This window comes from Hypoxylon trugodes, assembly GCF_022578975.1.
Source record: "Hypoxylon trugodes strain CBS 135444 unplaced genomic scaffold F4822scaffold_6, whole genome shotgun sequence".
In the NCBI taxonomy this organism is placed as follows: domain Eukaryota; kingdom Fungi; phylum Ascomycota; class Sordariomycetes; order Xylariales; family Hypoxylaceae; genus Hypoxylon; species Hypoxylon trugodes.
In genome coordinates this window covers 550,696-567,195 of record NW_026250021.1, presented here as the reverse complement: position 1 = coordinate 567,195, position 16,500 = coordinate 550,696, and the positions used below count along the sequence as shown (strand labels likewise).

The 16,500-nt window shown below is 47.2% G+C and overlaps 3 protein-coding genes across 3 annotated transcripts; 2 read left to right on the top strand and 1 right to left on the bottom strand.

Annotated features, from left to right (window-relative positions):
- The first annotated feature begins 1,610 nt into the window (after positions 1-1,610).
- F4822DRAFT_278245 (glycoside hydrolase family 16 protein) lies at positions 1,611-2,863 on the top strand. The gene has a single exon (XM_051454831.1). The coding sequence runs from the start codon at positions 1,773-1,775 to the stop codon at positions 2,781-2,783; it is 1,011 nt and encodes a 336-aa protein (XP_051313052.1). The 5' UTR covers positions 1,611-1,772; the 3' UTR covers positions 2,784-2,863.
- A 577-nt stretch (positions 2,864-3,440) lies between these two features.
- Positions 3,441-5,947, bottom strand: F4822DRAFT_405962 (transcription factor TamA). Its single transcript, XM_051458354.1, has one exon. It carries the CDS (start codon positions 5,728-5,730, stop codon positions 3,997-3,999), a length of 1,734 nt encoding a protein of 577 aa, XP_051313051.1. The 5' UTR covers positions 5,731-5,947; the 3' UTR covers positions 3,441-3,996.
- A 5,928-nt stretch (positions 5,948-11,875) lies between these two features.
- F4822DRAFT_278136 (uncharacterized protein) lies at positions 11,876-12,772 on the top strand. The gene has a single exon (XM_051454829.1). The coding sequence runs from the start codon at positions 11,984-11,986 to the stop codon at positions 12,467-12,469; it is 486 nt and encodes a 161-aa protein (XP_051313050.1). The 5' UTR covers positions 11,876-11,983; the 3' UTR covers positions 12,470-12,772.
- The last annotated feature ends 3,728 nt before the right edge of the window (positions 12,773-16,500 follow it).

Below are 16,500 nucleotides of genomic sequence, written 5' to 3'. Positions count from 1 at the left end.
TCGAATAGGACATAGCACTCGCATATAGCAGGGCTTGAATAGCACCTTCTGATAACGAACTCTACAGTATATCCGGCTACATGGGACCGAATTCTTAGCTTTCAAATGCACTCTTAAGTTACTCCTCGCAGCACTTGCCAAGCCACCAGCTTATTTAGGAAGTTTTCGAAATACATATCACCAAAGTAGATGCATACTGAACTCAAAAGTTAGTGCGGATCGTCATAAATGGTAATAATCTGTGCATTCTGACAAGCAGATTTGCTAAAGGATGAAAGGGTCCGCCACATGAGGCTATCACCAGGACCAGGTGACTTGCCCAAGTTAGCCAAGTGGCGATATCAACTAGAGCTAATCCACGAAGCTAAAGAGCTACCTACATTAGAGCCCGCGCTCTAAAATAACTCGAATAGTCTTCTTTCCCCCAATGGTTGTTACTGCATTCGGTTCGCAGCTCGGCATCGGTTCAAAACTAGCCATTACGCCTCAATACAAGCCTCTCGGCATAAATTTTAATTACATAGGTAGGTAATGATACGATTTTCTATCTGCTGGGCCCTTCTAGTTAGAGTCCTCAATTGAGGGGCTTCTCTAGGTTAGGGTGTTGCTGACGTATGACAAGCACACCGGACGACAATAGTGGCAGAAAAACATGATCGTCAGGAACAAGTTAGCCGCTGGGCAAAGCGGAACATTGATTAAGCGCGATAATCCAGTAGAAGATCGTGGAGTAGAGCTTATATCTCGTGTAAGTGTAGATTAATTCGAAGTTTATGTAGGTATGCGTAGTCCAAGGGGTTGAAGCCACTACGATATCCTGGTATTGCCCGGTACGGCAGGTCACAACCTAGGGGCCTTTTGACAGTCGTTTTTGTCTGACGTAACGTTGTCAAGCCCTGCGCAAATGGACGTGCCAAATTTATGTTCAGGCGTCTAGGATTGGAGGCAGCGGAAGACAGGGGCAGGGGGTAGGTGGCACGGGTGTGAACCGGGGAGTAAATGAAGGGTCCGGTCTAACAAGCTTCTTACAGAGTAGCCAACTCATGTTCACATGCGGCAAAGCATAGTAAAACCGCAAGATAGAATTTTAGAACATGAAGGATACCCATGGCCCACATGTTTTAGTACTGAGCTGCTGTTTTCGGGCGTTTCCTTCACCAGCAACGCTTCCCACCATAGGATGAAAAAATCGCCCCGAAAATAAGCGTGGAGGAACGAAGGGGATATTGGGGTGGTACTAAACAAGAAGATTGAATATTTCGCCCGTAGTTTGTGACGAATACAAAGCAAATCGGCGCTGCGGCCGCTTTAGGGGCTATCCTACGAACTAGCTTTAGTGCGCCGGCGTTAGCTATGGATAGTCCCTCGAGGATTGTCGGTAACTGACTCGCGTCTTGCATGATGCTTTGCTTTCTACACGAAAATGCACGTATTCCCACGATGCACATCGAGGGCGATGATCGTTGCCAAGAAAAAAATTGCTTGCCAGTGTAGGCAACTCATGTCAAATCCGGTTAGGGTGGTATCCCCGTTTCGAAACGTCTGCTGGGGTGGCCGGCGCAGGTCCGGCGAGACGTCACCGCCGATGGAGCTCTATACAATGGCAAGGGGTTATATAAAGAGCCTCAAGATGGCCCCCTTGAGGATTAATCACCAGCCTCGAGCACCACTTCACACACATCCTTGAGCAAATCTTCCATTGAGGGCATTCCCATACCTACTTAGGTACTTCAGCCTCACATCAGTCCTCCGGGACCTTAACCATCATCACAATGGTCGCCCTCCAACCCCACGCCCTGGCCACGGCCATCCTAGCCGCATTCTCCTCCTTCATGCCCAAAACCACCATGGCGCAAACCACCAATCCAAACTGCCACTGCTACCTAACCAACGCCTCAACACCCAAATACTTCGCGCACACCAAATTCTTCGATTTCCGCAACATCGCCAACCCGCGGGTCCCAGCACCCATCGACAACCGGGCCAACGCGCAAAACGCACCCGTGACAAACGCCTACTTCAACAGCACGGCCTTCACCAACACTTGGTCGATCCAGAACTGGGTCGGCGGATCCGATGACGCCACCGTGTACCAGACGTACTCGAAGAACGACGTATACATCCAATCGAACACAGACGCGAACCCGAGTTCCAAGACGTACCTCTCGCTGCGCACGTATAGACACCCAGCGGGTAACTTCCAGTCCTCGGCTGAGATCCAGAGTATCTCGCCGAATTACCAGTTCCTGTCTATGCGCATGTACGCGCGAACCCAAGGCTCGCCTGGTGCTGTGACGGCTATGTTTACGTATCGGGGCGGCAACACGGACGCCGATGTGCAGGAAGCTGACCTGGAGATCCTCACGAAAGAGGCGAATAACCAGGTCCACTACACCAACCAACCGTCCACAGTCGGCGGTGTCTCGCGGCCGAACGCCACGGAGCAAATCACGATCCCCGGTACTTGGTCGGCGTGGCGCACGCACCGATACGACTGGACCCCCGGTTCTAGCGATTGGTATGTTGATGGTGCCCATGTTGGATCGATTCAATACCAGACACCCCGTGACCCGGCTACCGTACTATTCAACACTTGGTCCGATGGTGGGAGCTGGAGCGGTGTGATGAAGAGCGGACAGAGCGCAGTCATGCAAATCCAATGGATCGAACTCATCTACAACAACACTGCCGAGCCCACGGCCTTTGCCCACTGCGCCAATGTGTGCAGTTTCGACCGCGGCTCCCAGCCCGGTGTGCCCGTTCTGATTAGCTCTGGCCCCTGAGTAGATGGATCTAAACGTCTTTTTCATCTCTAGACTCGATTGGTTCTAGATTCTAGTACATATTTTTGGTGTATTATTGCTCACATGTTTGATTATTGTTGGAAAAAATTGTGTACTTCATGTAGCATAGTTGATCTTCGTTTGTAAATAGTGTTCAGTACTATACACCCATTAGCATGAAACAAGTAATAAACATATCTGCTATATTCATCCCGATAAGCTCGTTAGTGATATCAACGTCCAGTAGGAGATGAACGAAAGGGCGCTCGAGGTGGAAACTCGTGAACAAATAGGGGGAAATTAAGGGATGAGACCTGATTCTTTGCGAATTGGCCCCCATGAAGACTTAGGCACAGGCACATTTCATTCCATCACTCGAGGGGTGCAGACCGAATCATAGCACACCGGTCTTCGAAAGTGTTCCATCAGGGTCGAGGGGAATCAACCATATCGAGTGGATAGTACCATTTAACCTTGATGGCCGGTAACACAGGTTTAACGGGGCCAACCTCAAATACAAAAGGTCGCAGGTCTACCGTGACTTCGAAGACTCGAGTACCTAGGTATCCTGAGAATTGTCAGTAAAGCATATAGCAGACAGGCCACCATACCTCTTACTACAAGTTACGCACACACAGCGATAAACACAGTGGTGGATGACATTAATCAGATTCAATTGCTTGCTTGTTCACTACATCGCATCACATTCTCCCCAATACCATCCATCCATCCATCAACCACCCAGCCTCGCAAAATGCCCCTACTTTTCCGACGACAGTATCCCGGCCCAGCAAACCCAGCAACCATTCGCAATGCAAGAGATCCAGAAACGACGACTTTTTTTGGGCCGCCCTAACAAATGCAAAGGAGATGACCTCTAGATGGGGGTATCCGAGATGAGAGGGTATGAAAAGAGTATGAGAAGAGAATACAAAAAGAAACGTTGAACATAAAAATGTCGAATATCCTCGCCAAGACATCCCTTACATATATACTATGTAGTCGTCCATGTCCAAGGGATATATATACCTATAAGATGGTGTTTTCATAGATCCGGTTAGTCGTCAGATTTCGTGCCTATGGCGTGACCTTGCCTCATCCCAGTCTTTTCTATTCCTACTTCATTCGCCAATCCCCTTCTACCATTACACCTAAAACAGCAAAAAAAGAAAAAGGGAAGGAAACCGCCATATGCTAGCCTTCTCAGCTCAACTCAGTCGCCCATAGAAGCCATTCCGGCCATTGGAGCAAATGTGTCATAATCCTCGTCGCTACTGTCGATTTGACTCTCCGGACTTTGGATGTTGCTGATATCGGCGCTGCCCATACCGCTACTATGCGGCTCTCCTATAGTATTCAGGCCCATAGAGAGTATACTCGAACGTCGGCCAGCCTCAAACTCAACGGCGCTTCCGCTACGGCTTAGTTCTGGTTTTTCGGGGAGTTGCTTCAATAGCCCGGTTGATATATCGAGCATACCCATTGCAAAATCGGTCAGACCTTTGGATTCACCGGGCTTGCTACTAACACTTAAAGTCCACCGGTATTCTCCAAGTCTTCGTCGGTACCAGTCAGCCTCTTCACGGCCTGGTGAGGTAGCCCACAAAAGAGATCCAAAGGTGCCTATTAAAGCAAAATTGGTCTTGGAGGCAAAGTACCAAAAGGATCGGAGGTGTTGAGGAGTTAAACGGTTAACAAAATCCATGGCGGATATCAAACGGGCTTTTGCGGCGCTGCGACAAATATGTTGGATATAAGGGTCAACGGCCTGCGATTCGGTCTCAAGGGATCGAATGATTCGGCGGTGTAAAGTGATCTCGGTCGCGAAGTAACCTAGGTGCAAATACCCAATACTCGACAAACGGGTAGACGTAACGACGCCGGATTGAAAGGAAGAATCCATACGGATCACAGCTGGAAGTGCGGCGTACCATTCTTTCAACTTAAGCTGTATCGGTTTAGCCATCCCCAATACAATGTGGGTGCCTTGCTGTCCAGCGTTGCTAACATTCTGCATGGCCTCGAGGGTGTAAAAAGTTTCGAGAATCTCGGCTAGAACCTGCGTAAGATAGATCATTTGTACGAACAATGTCCGGCCCCGTTCGATATCCATCTTCTCTTCTGGATTCTGTTCATCTAATTCGGTCTCCGGGAAATCATTAGGTGTTAAGGGCTGCACAACCCAGTTAGAGCTAAAAATATGTGACGGTCGCCCATGAACAAGAGCCCCCCATTTATCTTGCATGTACAAAGCCCAAGCCAACCTCTTCCTTAATCCCTTTTCCCAAGGCGGGATCTTCCAATGCGTACAGTCTAGGTGCAGACCAAGCTCTTGCGCAATCGCTACTAGTTGTGCAGTCGGGGCCCATTGATCTCCTTCGGGTCTTTGCGAAAGCAAAAGTCCAGCCTGCACGGTAGACAATTTCGGACGCCACATGGCCTCAGCTAGCGACGATCGTATTAATCTCTCCAGTTCTCTGACGTTTGGTCGCTGGGATTTGGATAATTCCTCAGAATAGTCCCACCAGTTAATGGCGAGGATGTAGACGGCCGCCAATAGCGGCGGCGAAAACTCCCGATAGTTTCGATCGTATTTTTCGTAGAAGACATTCTTTTGAAGAATTGGGAAGGCAGGGTGTACAACTTCGAAATAGAGATCGATTAATTGGCGGCCAAAAGGCGCTACAAGCCGTTGGATTTCGTCGACATCGTTGTACTGATGATCGTAGCCAGGAGTGTTGCTATCGGGCAGCAACAAAAACGTATCATTGTCGCTGACTTTTCTTAAAGTACCTCGCGCGAGTAAACTTTCATCTTGCGGATCGAAGGGGGAAAGATTGATGAGGGATGGTTCGAAGTCAGTGGTAGGGCCGATGTATTGACTATACCGATCTTCCTGAAGGCCGAGGGTGCGTTTGAGCAAAGTTGGACCGCCAAAATTAGCCATCTCCTCGACTAAAGAAGTGCTAGCAGTTGTACTTGACAAGCTGGCCTGACGTTGCCGCCTTATTCTGTTATCAGACCTGCCAGGCGAGCTACATTGACCAATGGTACGTCAGCGATTTTTTTCTTTGCAAGTGTCGGTTGACCATGCTGCAAGGTGATAACGTAAGGATGGGGGTCAACGAATAAAAAAGTATCGGTGAGCACTCACCCTCTCTTCCCGTTGCTCTCTTCGGTCGAGTCACGCGCTAACTTTCTTTTACGAGGCTGAGGGCTCTGATTTAAAGAACACGGAATCCCACGGACTTGGCACGATATACAACTTTCGTCTTCTTCTCCAATAATACACTTGATCCGTCTTCTCTGGCAGGATTCACAAGGTGTTCCGCCACCACTTACAGCAGAGTCTGAGTCCGTGGAATCATTACTGTTCATGCTATTATTGAAAGAGGCGTTGTGGCTATGCTGGCGACTAGAAAATATTTGGGATGGTTTCGGAGCAATAGCAATTGGAGCCGTCCTAGGAACGGTGTGAAAGCTGGACATGATGACTGAAAATCTTATCCCGGGGATCTTAGGTGGCCTACACCCAAGACCGCTATCTCTCTTCCTGCGAAGCGCTGAGGTTGGTTCACGCCGTATCCCTATCGGGGGCCCGCTTAGTTGTCAAATGACGGGCCAACCCTAGAACCCGGGCTACAAAGGTGATGTAATGGCGTGTTGCCGGATCCAAGAGGAGACGATGGGGTAAACCGAATGGGAAGCCCAGGATAGCTCCTGAAGAGACAGGGTCCGCTGCCGCAGTACGACCTCAAATCGTAGCAAGTGACGCTGATCTCTGCAGCTTCCGTTACCTCTAGGCACTCCCTAAGGGGGGGGGTGCGTGTGCTTTCGATAAGGGAAGGGTAGGGGAGATAAGGCTGTTTAATATTAAAGGGTGTTAGGTGGCGCGGGGAGGCGTCAAACCCACGCGAGTTCCCGCGTGCCCTTTCACCAGTCCGGTCTGGCGGGATCTTGTTTTATCGAAATTGACGACCCGGGGAATCAGAGATCAGAGATAGCGCAATGCTGGGTCCCCGCTGGTTTCTGGTAAATAACCGTTGGATACAGGCCGCATGCAGAAACCAAATGGCGCATGCGCTCGTGATTTCTTCCGGTCAAGGGGACGAAGGGGGGGTGTGCGGCCTAGAATCGCATAAAGATGGCGCGCGATAGGTCCAAGCTAATGTTAATAATATGATATGATTTGTTCTCCGGTTTCCAACGCCGAGAAGATAGGCGTATGTACGTATGTAATGTGAGTAAGTAATGTAAGTCAATAATAATAAGTATGTAGATAGATATGTACTAGGTAATGACCGAAGCGAGTATAAGATAAGCCTGGCTTATCTTCGTCATTGAAGTACCAGTTAACGATGTCTGATAGGGGATATCTACAAAAGATGTTGGAGGAGAGTAATAAAGCTCATATGTATAAAGTAAGATACAATAAGATAGGTGCCGAGTTCAGGTTAAGTGACTAGGTAAGGTAGTAAGGTAAGGGTATGGGGGACTTGGGATTCGAGGCGTGATGACGATAAGCTGGGTAGGGCGGGTCAGACAAGGTTATGTTGTATGTATATGTAGGTGTATAATGTGTCGAATAGAATACTTCTTCGATTAATTGTGTAATAGTAATGATTTTTTTTTTCTCGTTCTTGGTTTTCTTCGTATTTTCTTCTTTTTTTTTTCTCTCCCTTCTTCCTATTTTTAATTTTCTTCTAATAGAACGACACCAATAGGAATCGCCTATTTTTTGTCCAACTTCTTTACCGCTAGTATTCGACTATATTAATCAACAGTTGTACAAAAGAATAAAAAAAAAAGATATCCGCAATGATGTTATGAAGGTACCAATGTACAGATGTACATATCAAAGTGGATTTGGTTATATGTATTGTAATTGGATATGTTATGTTATTCTCAACTGGTTAATATGTAAAAGCCGGGGGGAGAAAGAGGAACGAAACCTGAGACTATGGTTGAAGAAATCAAATGACATGTCATTTGGCTTGGGAACGGAAACCCAAATGAGCGAATTATAATGGAGCAATTGATAACCCAAAGATAATCTTATCTATCAGAAAGAATGACAGAAAATTAATTGTAATAATCAAAGTTTCGGGAAACGCTTCCATGAAGTTAGATCAGAGTATGCACCTTACCCGTGTTGGCTCGTGCCAAGTTCCAGGTACATGGGAAGAACTTTGACCGGTAGAGACAGCCTCAACTAGCAGCGGGGCAGTGGCTAATGGGGTGAGGCGGATTGGAGGCGGATTGCGGAGGAAACAGCGAGCTACAACCAACTACCGTTGCGACAAAGCGCAGGTAGGATCGGTGTCTCGCGTACCATCATTGTACCTAGTACTTATGCAGGCTGATCTAATCTCTGGGTTTAGGTTGAAAAAAATACAAAAAGATACAAATTAGGGGACTCAGGGACAGGCCAAAGCCTGCTTGAAACCACCGCCATTACTAAATAGAAAAGATACCTTTGGTGGAATCTGGCTAGTAGCGCGAATACATTTAACGTAATCGTTCGACTATCCCGAGTGGTTGCAGGGTTCCTTAGGGTTCTTTTTGGGCGAGAAAGACTCCAGTACGCACGCATATGTACTTAAGAAGAAGTGGGACGGGGGGCTTTAGGACGGGACCAGGACGGTTACCAGGACGGGGATGGGACAATTATTACGGAGTAGGTTACAAGAAATGGGAATTTAGGAATGGACAAAAAAAATTGGTCTCGGGTATAGGAAGAGTAGTCCATGTATGTCCATGTACGTCCATAGTAAACCATGTGCGACAAGACGACAAGCTTACCCGACTTTGTCCGGTTCGGAGGCTTGGTACGGTCCATCGTATTTTCGTTCCTACACTAGTCTATACTGTTAAGTTTGTTCGACTTTATTACTATTGTCTTTGCATAGATATTACAAATCAATGGATGTCAGTGTCAGCGTTTGATGCAAATACTTTCTCGATGGTAAGTAAAGTTGGTGCTTTATGCGCAAGATGTTGTAATACGTGTAAATGCAGGTAGATTCCTTGCTAAAGAATAGAATACATTTGTAGTATAAAATAAAAATCAAATCGGTTACTTATCTTTTATTATTTCCAGGTTTGGTTATAAAAGAAGATTAAATTGTGGGACCAGGAACCTTAAGTGGAAAAAGAGGATTAATAAAGGTTATTAATCGATTTATATCATAGATATCAATCTTTCCTCCCCTTTTTACCCCATAACACATGTTAAATTCCCCAGACGAATAATTTCAGTTCTTTTTCCTAACAATGAAGAAATGGACAGTGGTCAGTTTCAGATGACAATAGTTGGTATCATCAAAATACCAAATATAGTACCTAGGTATGTATCATCCTCTTCTCCAATAAAATGTGTAGTACCGAATTCAATGTATCGTGACCATGTACATTTGATGTAAGGTTGGTAAATCAGATGGTACCTCACAGTTATCTCTTCCACTCTTTTTTTTTTTGCTTTTTCTTCTTTTTTTCTTCCCTTCGAACACATCACGAGAAAAAGAGGCCCTCTATCGGCTGCAAGTCAGCAAGCATCGTTCCGGAGGATTCGGTTGCATTATCGGAAGAGCCAATGAACCTATAGTTAGCGTCTCACAAACAGAATGAATTATGTCACCGTCTCGGGCTAATAGGGCATGGCATTTCTTGGGACGTCACCGCATCGTCGGTAAAAGAGAAAAAGGAGAATCCTAGGTACTGATCTACCACGGCAGCCCTGTAACACCACATAAACATACGTAGTATTCCTCTGCCTTTTTCTCTGGTTCCCCCACGATCCGCTATCAGCCACCATCTATCTCCCGCCTATGATCTTTCTCCCCGCCTGCCAACCCAGTTCAACCCGGTCTGCCCAGCGTGCGATCCCGCTGTGGCTTAAGACATACAAAAAAACCCAACACAGATTTGCTTCTTCAATTCTGATCCCTGTCGTAACCGGTTCGACGGCCGGGGTAGGGTTAACTTGACATGCGACACTGATGCCCAAAAGAGCTGCCTGCTCCATTTCCTTGCATCGCCATTCAAAATACCGGACAGCGCTGCACCGTCTCGTGATGCGCCGTTACGATGTACATATGTACACTACCTAGGTAGGTATGTAGGTATGACTTACCTTGGTGAATAAGACGCCTGTCTTCGGACTTTATCCTGAGCCCATGCCCGGGAAAACCGTCTTGGCGCTCAGGTACGGATGCTTGTGGAGTTGTCGGCTTAAGAAAAGCCTCACATCCGATGAACGAAGCGAAGAATCATTCCGTGCAGGCTGACAAGTACATCGAACCAAAAAAAAAAAAAGAGGCTCGCATCTCGTAAGCTACGAACTTGGCACAAGACCAAGACCCTATAGGAACGTCCACCGGTCCAAGGTTGCCGCATGGATAACGACAACCTGCTACATAGGTCTAGGTAGGTTAGGTAAAGTTCTTACAACACCCTTTTACCACTTTATTACCAATATGGCCACCGTCGAACCACGACCGAACTTTGGTGGTCATGTTCGTGGGGTGCATATCAACGTCGGTCGATGCCGACCTATAAGATTCCAACAAACCAACTCCAAGTCATCGGACATCAGCACGCCAATCTCTTCAACAGAAGCGACTAATGCCGTTGTCTACAAAGAGATGACGGGAACCATCTCTTGGGCTTCTTGGCTTCCACTCATCTTCCTCGGCAATCAGACGTTACCACAACGAGATCATTTACAACCCTAAGCAATTACACACATCTACATATAATATTATGAATTGCGACAAGCATGTTTCCTTGGCCGGTCACACTTTTCCGCGGTAGGTAATTGAAAAAATAACGCTTCAGACTTCATTTTAGTGCTTATATTCACGAAATTATCATTGTCAATCCGAATGGGAAATATATTGCTTATGTAATCATATTGACACAACCATCTCTAGGAAAATCGAAGCGGAAAAGAGCCTCATAATTTACCTTAGGTAGGCAGGTACGGGCTAAGGAATTCCTATACACTTGACAGCTCGAAAGTTTATTAGATTTTGTCTTCCGTAATATACCTAATCGACGATACCTCATATATGAAGTCGTCCAAGTAACACATCTAGCCTACTTGATTAACTTGATAGCAACATGGAAAACCAATGACAATGTTTCCCATGGAATGAGTTCCTATGTATCAAGCCAATTCAATAAGAGATAACAAATAGTTGGAAAAGCATCATCATTGCAGCAGATTCTTCGCAATTAGTTTCATAATACGATTTTAAGCCCCTCGTTACTAACACGGGTAGCTAGTTCTCTCAACATACCTGGGTATCCACGGTTTTCTTGTATTTCCTGGGTTTGATGAGTTTCTGGAATAACCACAGTGGGGGGATTGTGCACTGTTATGAGGATCGGGTATATCCAAAACTCCGAACGAGAGTTCTATCAGTATCCTAGATTAACCCGTGAATTATGTCCCCTCAGCTACAATGTTCTCCTTTGTTCGTCTACATATTACCTAGTCTAGGTTATTTCAACGTCTAGACATTCTCCTCCGAACGATAGGGGGTATTTACTATCGGCGCATACTTCGTCATCAGAAGGCGAGCCCTAAATTGATACCGAGTTCAGATCTAGACTCGTAACTCTAAAGGTATTTCGTTCCATTGTTGACATGCCCCTTACTACGGTAGTTCGGATGGTTGGGGACCATTGTCTGCCCTGTAGATAAATCTATGATTTGATACTACCTAAGGAAGTACAACTACCAAAGTCGAGCGGTCCTGCGCGATGAGGACTTGTAGGGTTTAGCCATGAAGAGTATCGAACTCTATCTTCAACAATCTCAATGACACATAACAGTAGAGTTCAAGAAGGTACGTAAGATGCAGTAATGTTAGTAAACAAGCTATCGTTCCCTCCCATCAAGCGCGTTGCTGGTGGACTGCCAGAGAACCTTGTAGGAACTTTTCTACCTACATGAGATGGACCATTCCACCATTAGAATAATAAAATAGCTTCAATACCATTAATATTCTATATCAACCATCTTAGATGGGTCAGTAAATAGAAGACATACGACAGACATATCAGGAGTCAAACCCGAACCATTATTTAACCGCCGACCCAACACCTCTCATATTGCAGCAGGACAACCAAGCATCCCCACAACACCACATCACCAGCATAAAGCCCTTTCCTCCCAATCAGTCAATCAACAAAAGATGACCAGCCTCCAAGTACAGCCGCGAGCCATCGACCAGCAGGACCTCCGCCATGTAGTCTGGGGTCTCTTCCTCGCAGTCCTGCACCTAATCCTCATCTGGCGCCTCTATACCTGCCCAATATATCCCAACGATTATTCCGAAATGCCAGAGGAATTCAATTTCATATTCATGGTCAGCACCGGGCTAGTCCTAAACGTAATCGTGACACTCGGCGGCACAGCCCGGGACACATGCCGGCCGCTAGCCGGATTCATAGCCTTCGTGCTCTGGATTGGCCTTAAGCCGCGGCGTCCACCTCACCGGGAGACACCTCACAGGGAGAGGCGGAGAAGAGATGGGGTCAATTTTGCCGTGAAATTGGCCAAGGCCGCCATCGTGTTTTGGACTGGATTCTTAATCGAGTGGAGGATGGGGTATTGCTATAAAATTGCCGAGGCTACTGCGTACTACGTCTACGCCGACCGATACGGTCTTCTGAGATAAACGTTACGACAACGTACAGATCGATTGGCGCAGAGCTTCCCCCCCTTCCCCCATGCGATCACAAGACATAACGGCTCGGGACGGAACAGGATGGAACGGAGGCGCATCGTTTGTAAGCGCGGTACCGTAACCACCGCGTCTATCGCTACGTCATCGGGCAGTCGGGCAGAAGAGAGATGCATGTACATGATAGTTTGGATCCCAGCGTTTGGTTTCCCCTTGCTTGGCTTTGATCCCGTGGTATATTGCTTCGGTGAAAAATAGGGGACAAGCATGTAGCGACACGAATCCTAATTCTTGTTTATACCAATAGTGTTGACAACTTTAAGTTAGCGGAATAGAAATTCCAAAATATCGTAAATCTCGCTATGGAAATTCTATGCTAACAGCGCTGTGTTCGGCATTGAGATACGCCCTGAGGCCGCAAGGCCATGATTGGCACGTGTGATGTAACCGACTTGGAGACATCAAGGACTGTGCTCAACTTATTTTGTCTAATGCGAAGGACTTCGTGTAAAAAAACATTACCAATTATAACTCACTTCGGCCGTATAGTACCGTTTATATGCGTAAATAGCCCCCTCGGGTTACCAACCGACTCGAACCATGCTCCGATCAAAACGCCTCCCAATGATTCCTCATCATTCCTAGTCCTGGCTCGCACTAAGGTCCATGTTCTTATCCCAGAGATTTCGTAGGATCGCGGCGACACCATCGTCTGCTCCATCTGCGTAGCTAGATCCACTTATGCGATCATGTAGCCTTTCCTCTTCGACACCTTCAAAACTAGAATTTGCCCCGTTTAATCGTATCGATGTCCCTTGCCGCGGCGTCGTAGGCCTTGACTTCGCCTTGTCTGTATTACCTTGGTTTGGTCCAAGACGACCTGCGCTACCTAGGGTGGACGCCCTCTTTCCATTCGCCGTTCCGTTACTTCCGTTCTGGGTAGGTATGTGCTGGTTTTTGTTTGCGCCGGGGAGATGCGATAGTCTCGCTATTGAACGGGCTATGGGGTTTTGGTATCGCCTAACTACAAGGTACTCCATACCGGTACGCTCGAGAAGCTTCCCTATCCGAGGGTCTCGATTGTCATAACCACCGACTAACGGACTCACGCCCACAACGCCGACGGCACCGACCGGTTGAGTTGGCTCGATGGTTGAGCTTGCGCGTTGGAGGTTCAGTTTCTGTTGTGTCCGCGACTTCTCCGCCGGCGCAGCTTTATAAACAGACTTTTTCGTACGGGGAGCGAGAGCGCTGTCACTCTCATCGTCGCTTATCGACGTTCGGTGGGTTTGATTCAGGTTACTAAGCGACTGGGGGCGTCGTATACTCTCGGATCGGGTCCCCGGTGCTCGCACTGCTGTATAGAATGATCCACTCTCGACGTTAGGACCAGAGCCGGGGCCGGAACCATTCATGAAGCGAGATGTGAGCTCTTCCTGCCCACTACCAACTATTGCAGCATTCTTGGGCGTCCCATATAGGCTCGGCGGGCCTCGACTCGCTTGTGACTCGGGCGAGCCCGAATGATGACGTACCGACACGGTCTCGGCGGACATTTGGGGCGGTGCGCTGGAGGAAGGTGTACGTTGGAGTAATCGCGATGTTATGTATTGATTGTGTTGAGCCGTTTTGTGGTTGGGCGAGGTTTCTCGTTTACGAGGTGAGGGTGATTCGCGAGGAGTCTGCGGTCGCGAATTCTCGCGACTATGCGCTTTTCCTGAAGATTGTTCGCTGCTGACGGCAGAGCCGCGCCTGGATAAATACGGGGAAGCGGATGCGCTCGCGTCAACCCACTCGTCTTCTTGATCGCTACCAAGATCGAAATGAACTTGGCCTTTTGCGCCTTTTAATTTGCTTACTTCTTTATTGGAGGAGGATCGCTTGAGATTTGTTGCAGATTTCGGTCGCTTTCCTATTTCGGCGTGTGATCGATTGCGCTTTAAACTCGACTGCGAAGAATTCTTCTTGAGGTTAGAGGAGGAAGAATCGCGTTGCAGCTTGGCATCGGAAGGAGTGCGGCGGTGTGATTGAGTAGCGGTGGGTTGGCGCTCGGGAGAAGGTGAAGGAGGTCGTCGTGCCAGCTTAGTGGTGGATGAAGCGTGGTGTTTGTGTAAGCCTTTGGAGGAGGGTACGCGAGCGTGGTGACGTCCAGTGGCCCCTACAACGTGTTTCTGTGGTTTGGTTCGGTGGTACTGTTGGTGGGATGTGTGGTCGCTAACTTGAGAGTCGCTGTCATGACGGTTCACGGCCGGTCGTTTTGATTGGGCGGCATTTGCGGTGGAATTGTCGCCTTCCTTAGCCATAATACCATATAATTTGCTTATTCACACCTATTACAAGAATCCGTCTGTCAGCCAAAACAATTCAGCTGGCCCGAGTGGGCGTGGGCGTCGGTGTACAAACCACACGGCTGGCTGGCTGGGTGAGGGGAGGGGTGTCCCCGGGGATAAGGTCTCGGGGGTCTGAATTTTTGGGGAAGGATGATTTGACGGACAGGCGAGTGAGTGAATAAAGGTTGGATAACTGTGGCGTGGTATGCGTAGTATGTGTGGTATGTAGCATGTAAAGGTAGGTATCGTCCTGTAGAATCCTGGAGGTGTTGTACTTACAATACTACACAAGAAAAGTACTGGTACTGTATGACCTGACCGACCAAAAAAGATATGTCGGCGGGGGAGTGGTTTGAGTGGCTTGACAGCTGTCTCAGATCTCCCTTTAACTGGGCAGATTGGGCTACTGATGATCCCAGCTCAGCTCGGATGGATGATGGTAGGTAGCTATTACGAAATGGTAGTATTAATATGTGGAATGGGAAGATCAAATAACGTGCAGAGTATGCAATACAGCGTTTTTAGAAGAGTTAGCTACCTCTAAGGTAGCTTTGTTTAGGTCCGTTACCACCGTAAGTTATTAATGATACTTGGTAGGAAGGTAGATTAATGTGATATGTTAAGTGTCACGCATAAAAATTGTGGTGAGGTGGTTAGATGTTTGAATAGTTTGATTTGGTGGTCCGCTGGAGAGGAAATAACAAAGAAGATAACGAATTATCTAAGATTGATGTCTATAAAATAAAAAAAGACCAAGAAACGCACTGTCCGCAACGCAACGCCGACTAGTCTACACAAGTTAAAGTTCGAACGGGTACCTAGACCATTTCCCTATCCGGACCGATCATCGGATCCGGAATTAGTGTCCACAAACTCTCTTCTAGCTAGGTAAAGTAGGTAATGCGTGGAGGAAACCTAATCGAGTAATCCATGTGCATTCACAATACATACTTGTGTACACAAATCTATTCCACCTGTCACAGTTGTGCAGTGACAGAATGATGTGCAATCAACCTGTCAATCCAAAGTCAGCAGGACTCTGGTAACTAGCGGTGAAACTCCTTTTTCGGGCTACCGATTGGTTTTGTACCCGAATTCCCACGTGTGATAGGTGTAAAGTCCGGATTACTCCGAGTAGTAATTAAAAGACCGAGGTCAACGAAGAAACTCAGTGCACATGAAGCAACAATATAAGCAACTAAGTATTTACACTATGCTGTATAACATTCATAATTGAGTTTGTTCTTGAAAGTTAAATGCATTAGAGTTCTTGATGATGTACCGACGTATTGGCATTGGCATGTGGGGCAAGACCCTGGGCCTTACCCCGTATTTCCTTTTTAGGCCTCAAGTGTCCATCCGTTTCGTGTTTCCCTTTTTCAGGATTCGTTCTGTCAAGAAACAACTTATTTTCTATTACTACTCACATGCAATGACACACAACCGGCTGAATAGAGCCTCATTTTGTATGCGATCTGCGAAACACCTGCATCAAATCTCATTCTCCCCCCGGACGTTTATTTAAACAAGATCTACAGTTTCGTATATTGCCTATAAAAAAACCTGAACCAGCATGCCCGTCAATATGGAACAGGCCCCTTCAAGTCTCTCGAACATGTCTTGTCGCAGCGTGTTGCGCTCGACCCTCACATCCGGATAATTTCAAACGAAACGACAAGTGTCACTTTCATCGGT

Coding starts and splice junctions, on each gene's coding strand:
- F4822DRAFT_278245 (XM_051454831.1), top strand. CDS start 1,773: ATGGTCGCCCTCCAACCCCACGCCCTGGCCACGGCCATCCTAGCCGCA.
- F4822DRAFT_278136 (XM_051454829.1), top strand. CDS start 11,984: ATGACCAGCCTCCAAGTACAGCCGCGAGCCATCGACCAGCAGGACCTC.
- F4822DRAFT_405962 (XM_051458354.1), bottom strand. CDS start 5,730: ATGGCTAATTTTGGCGGTCCAACTTTGCTCAAACGCACCCTCGGCCTT.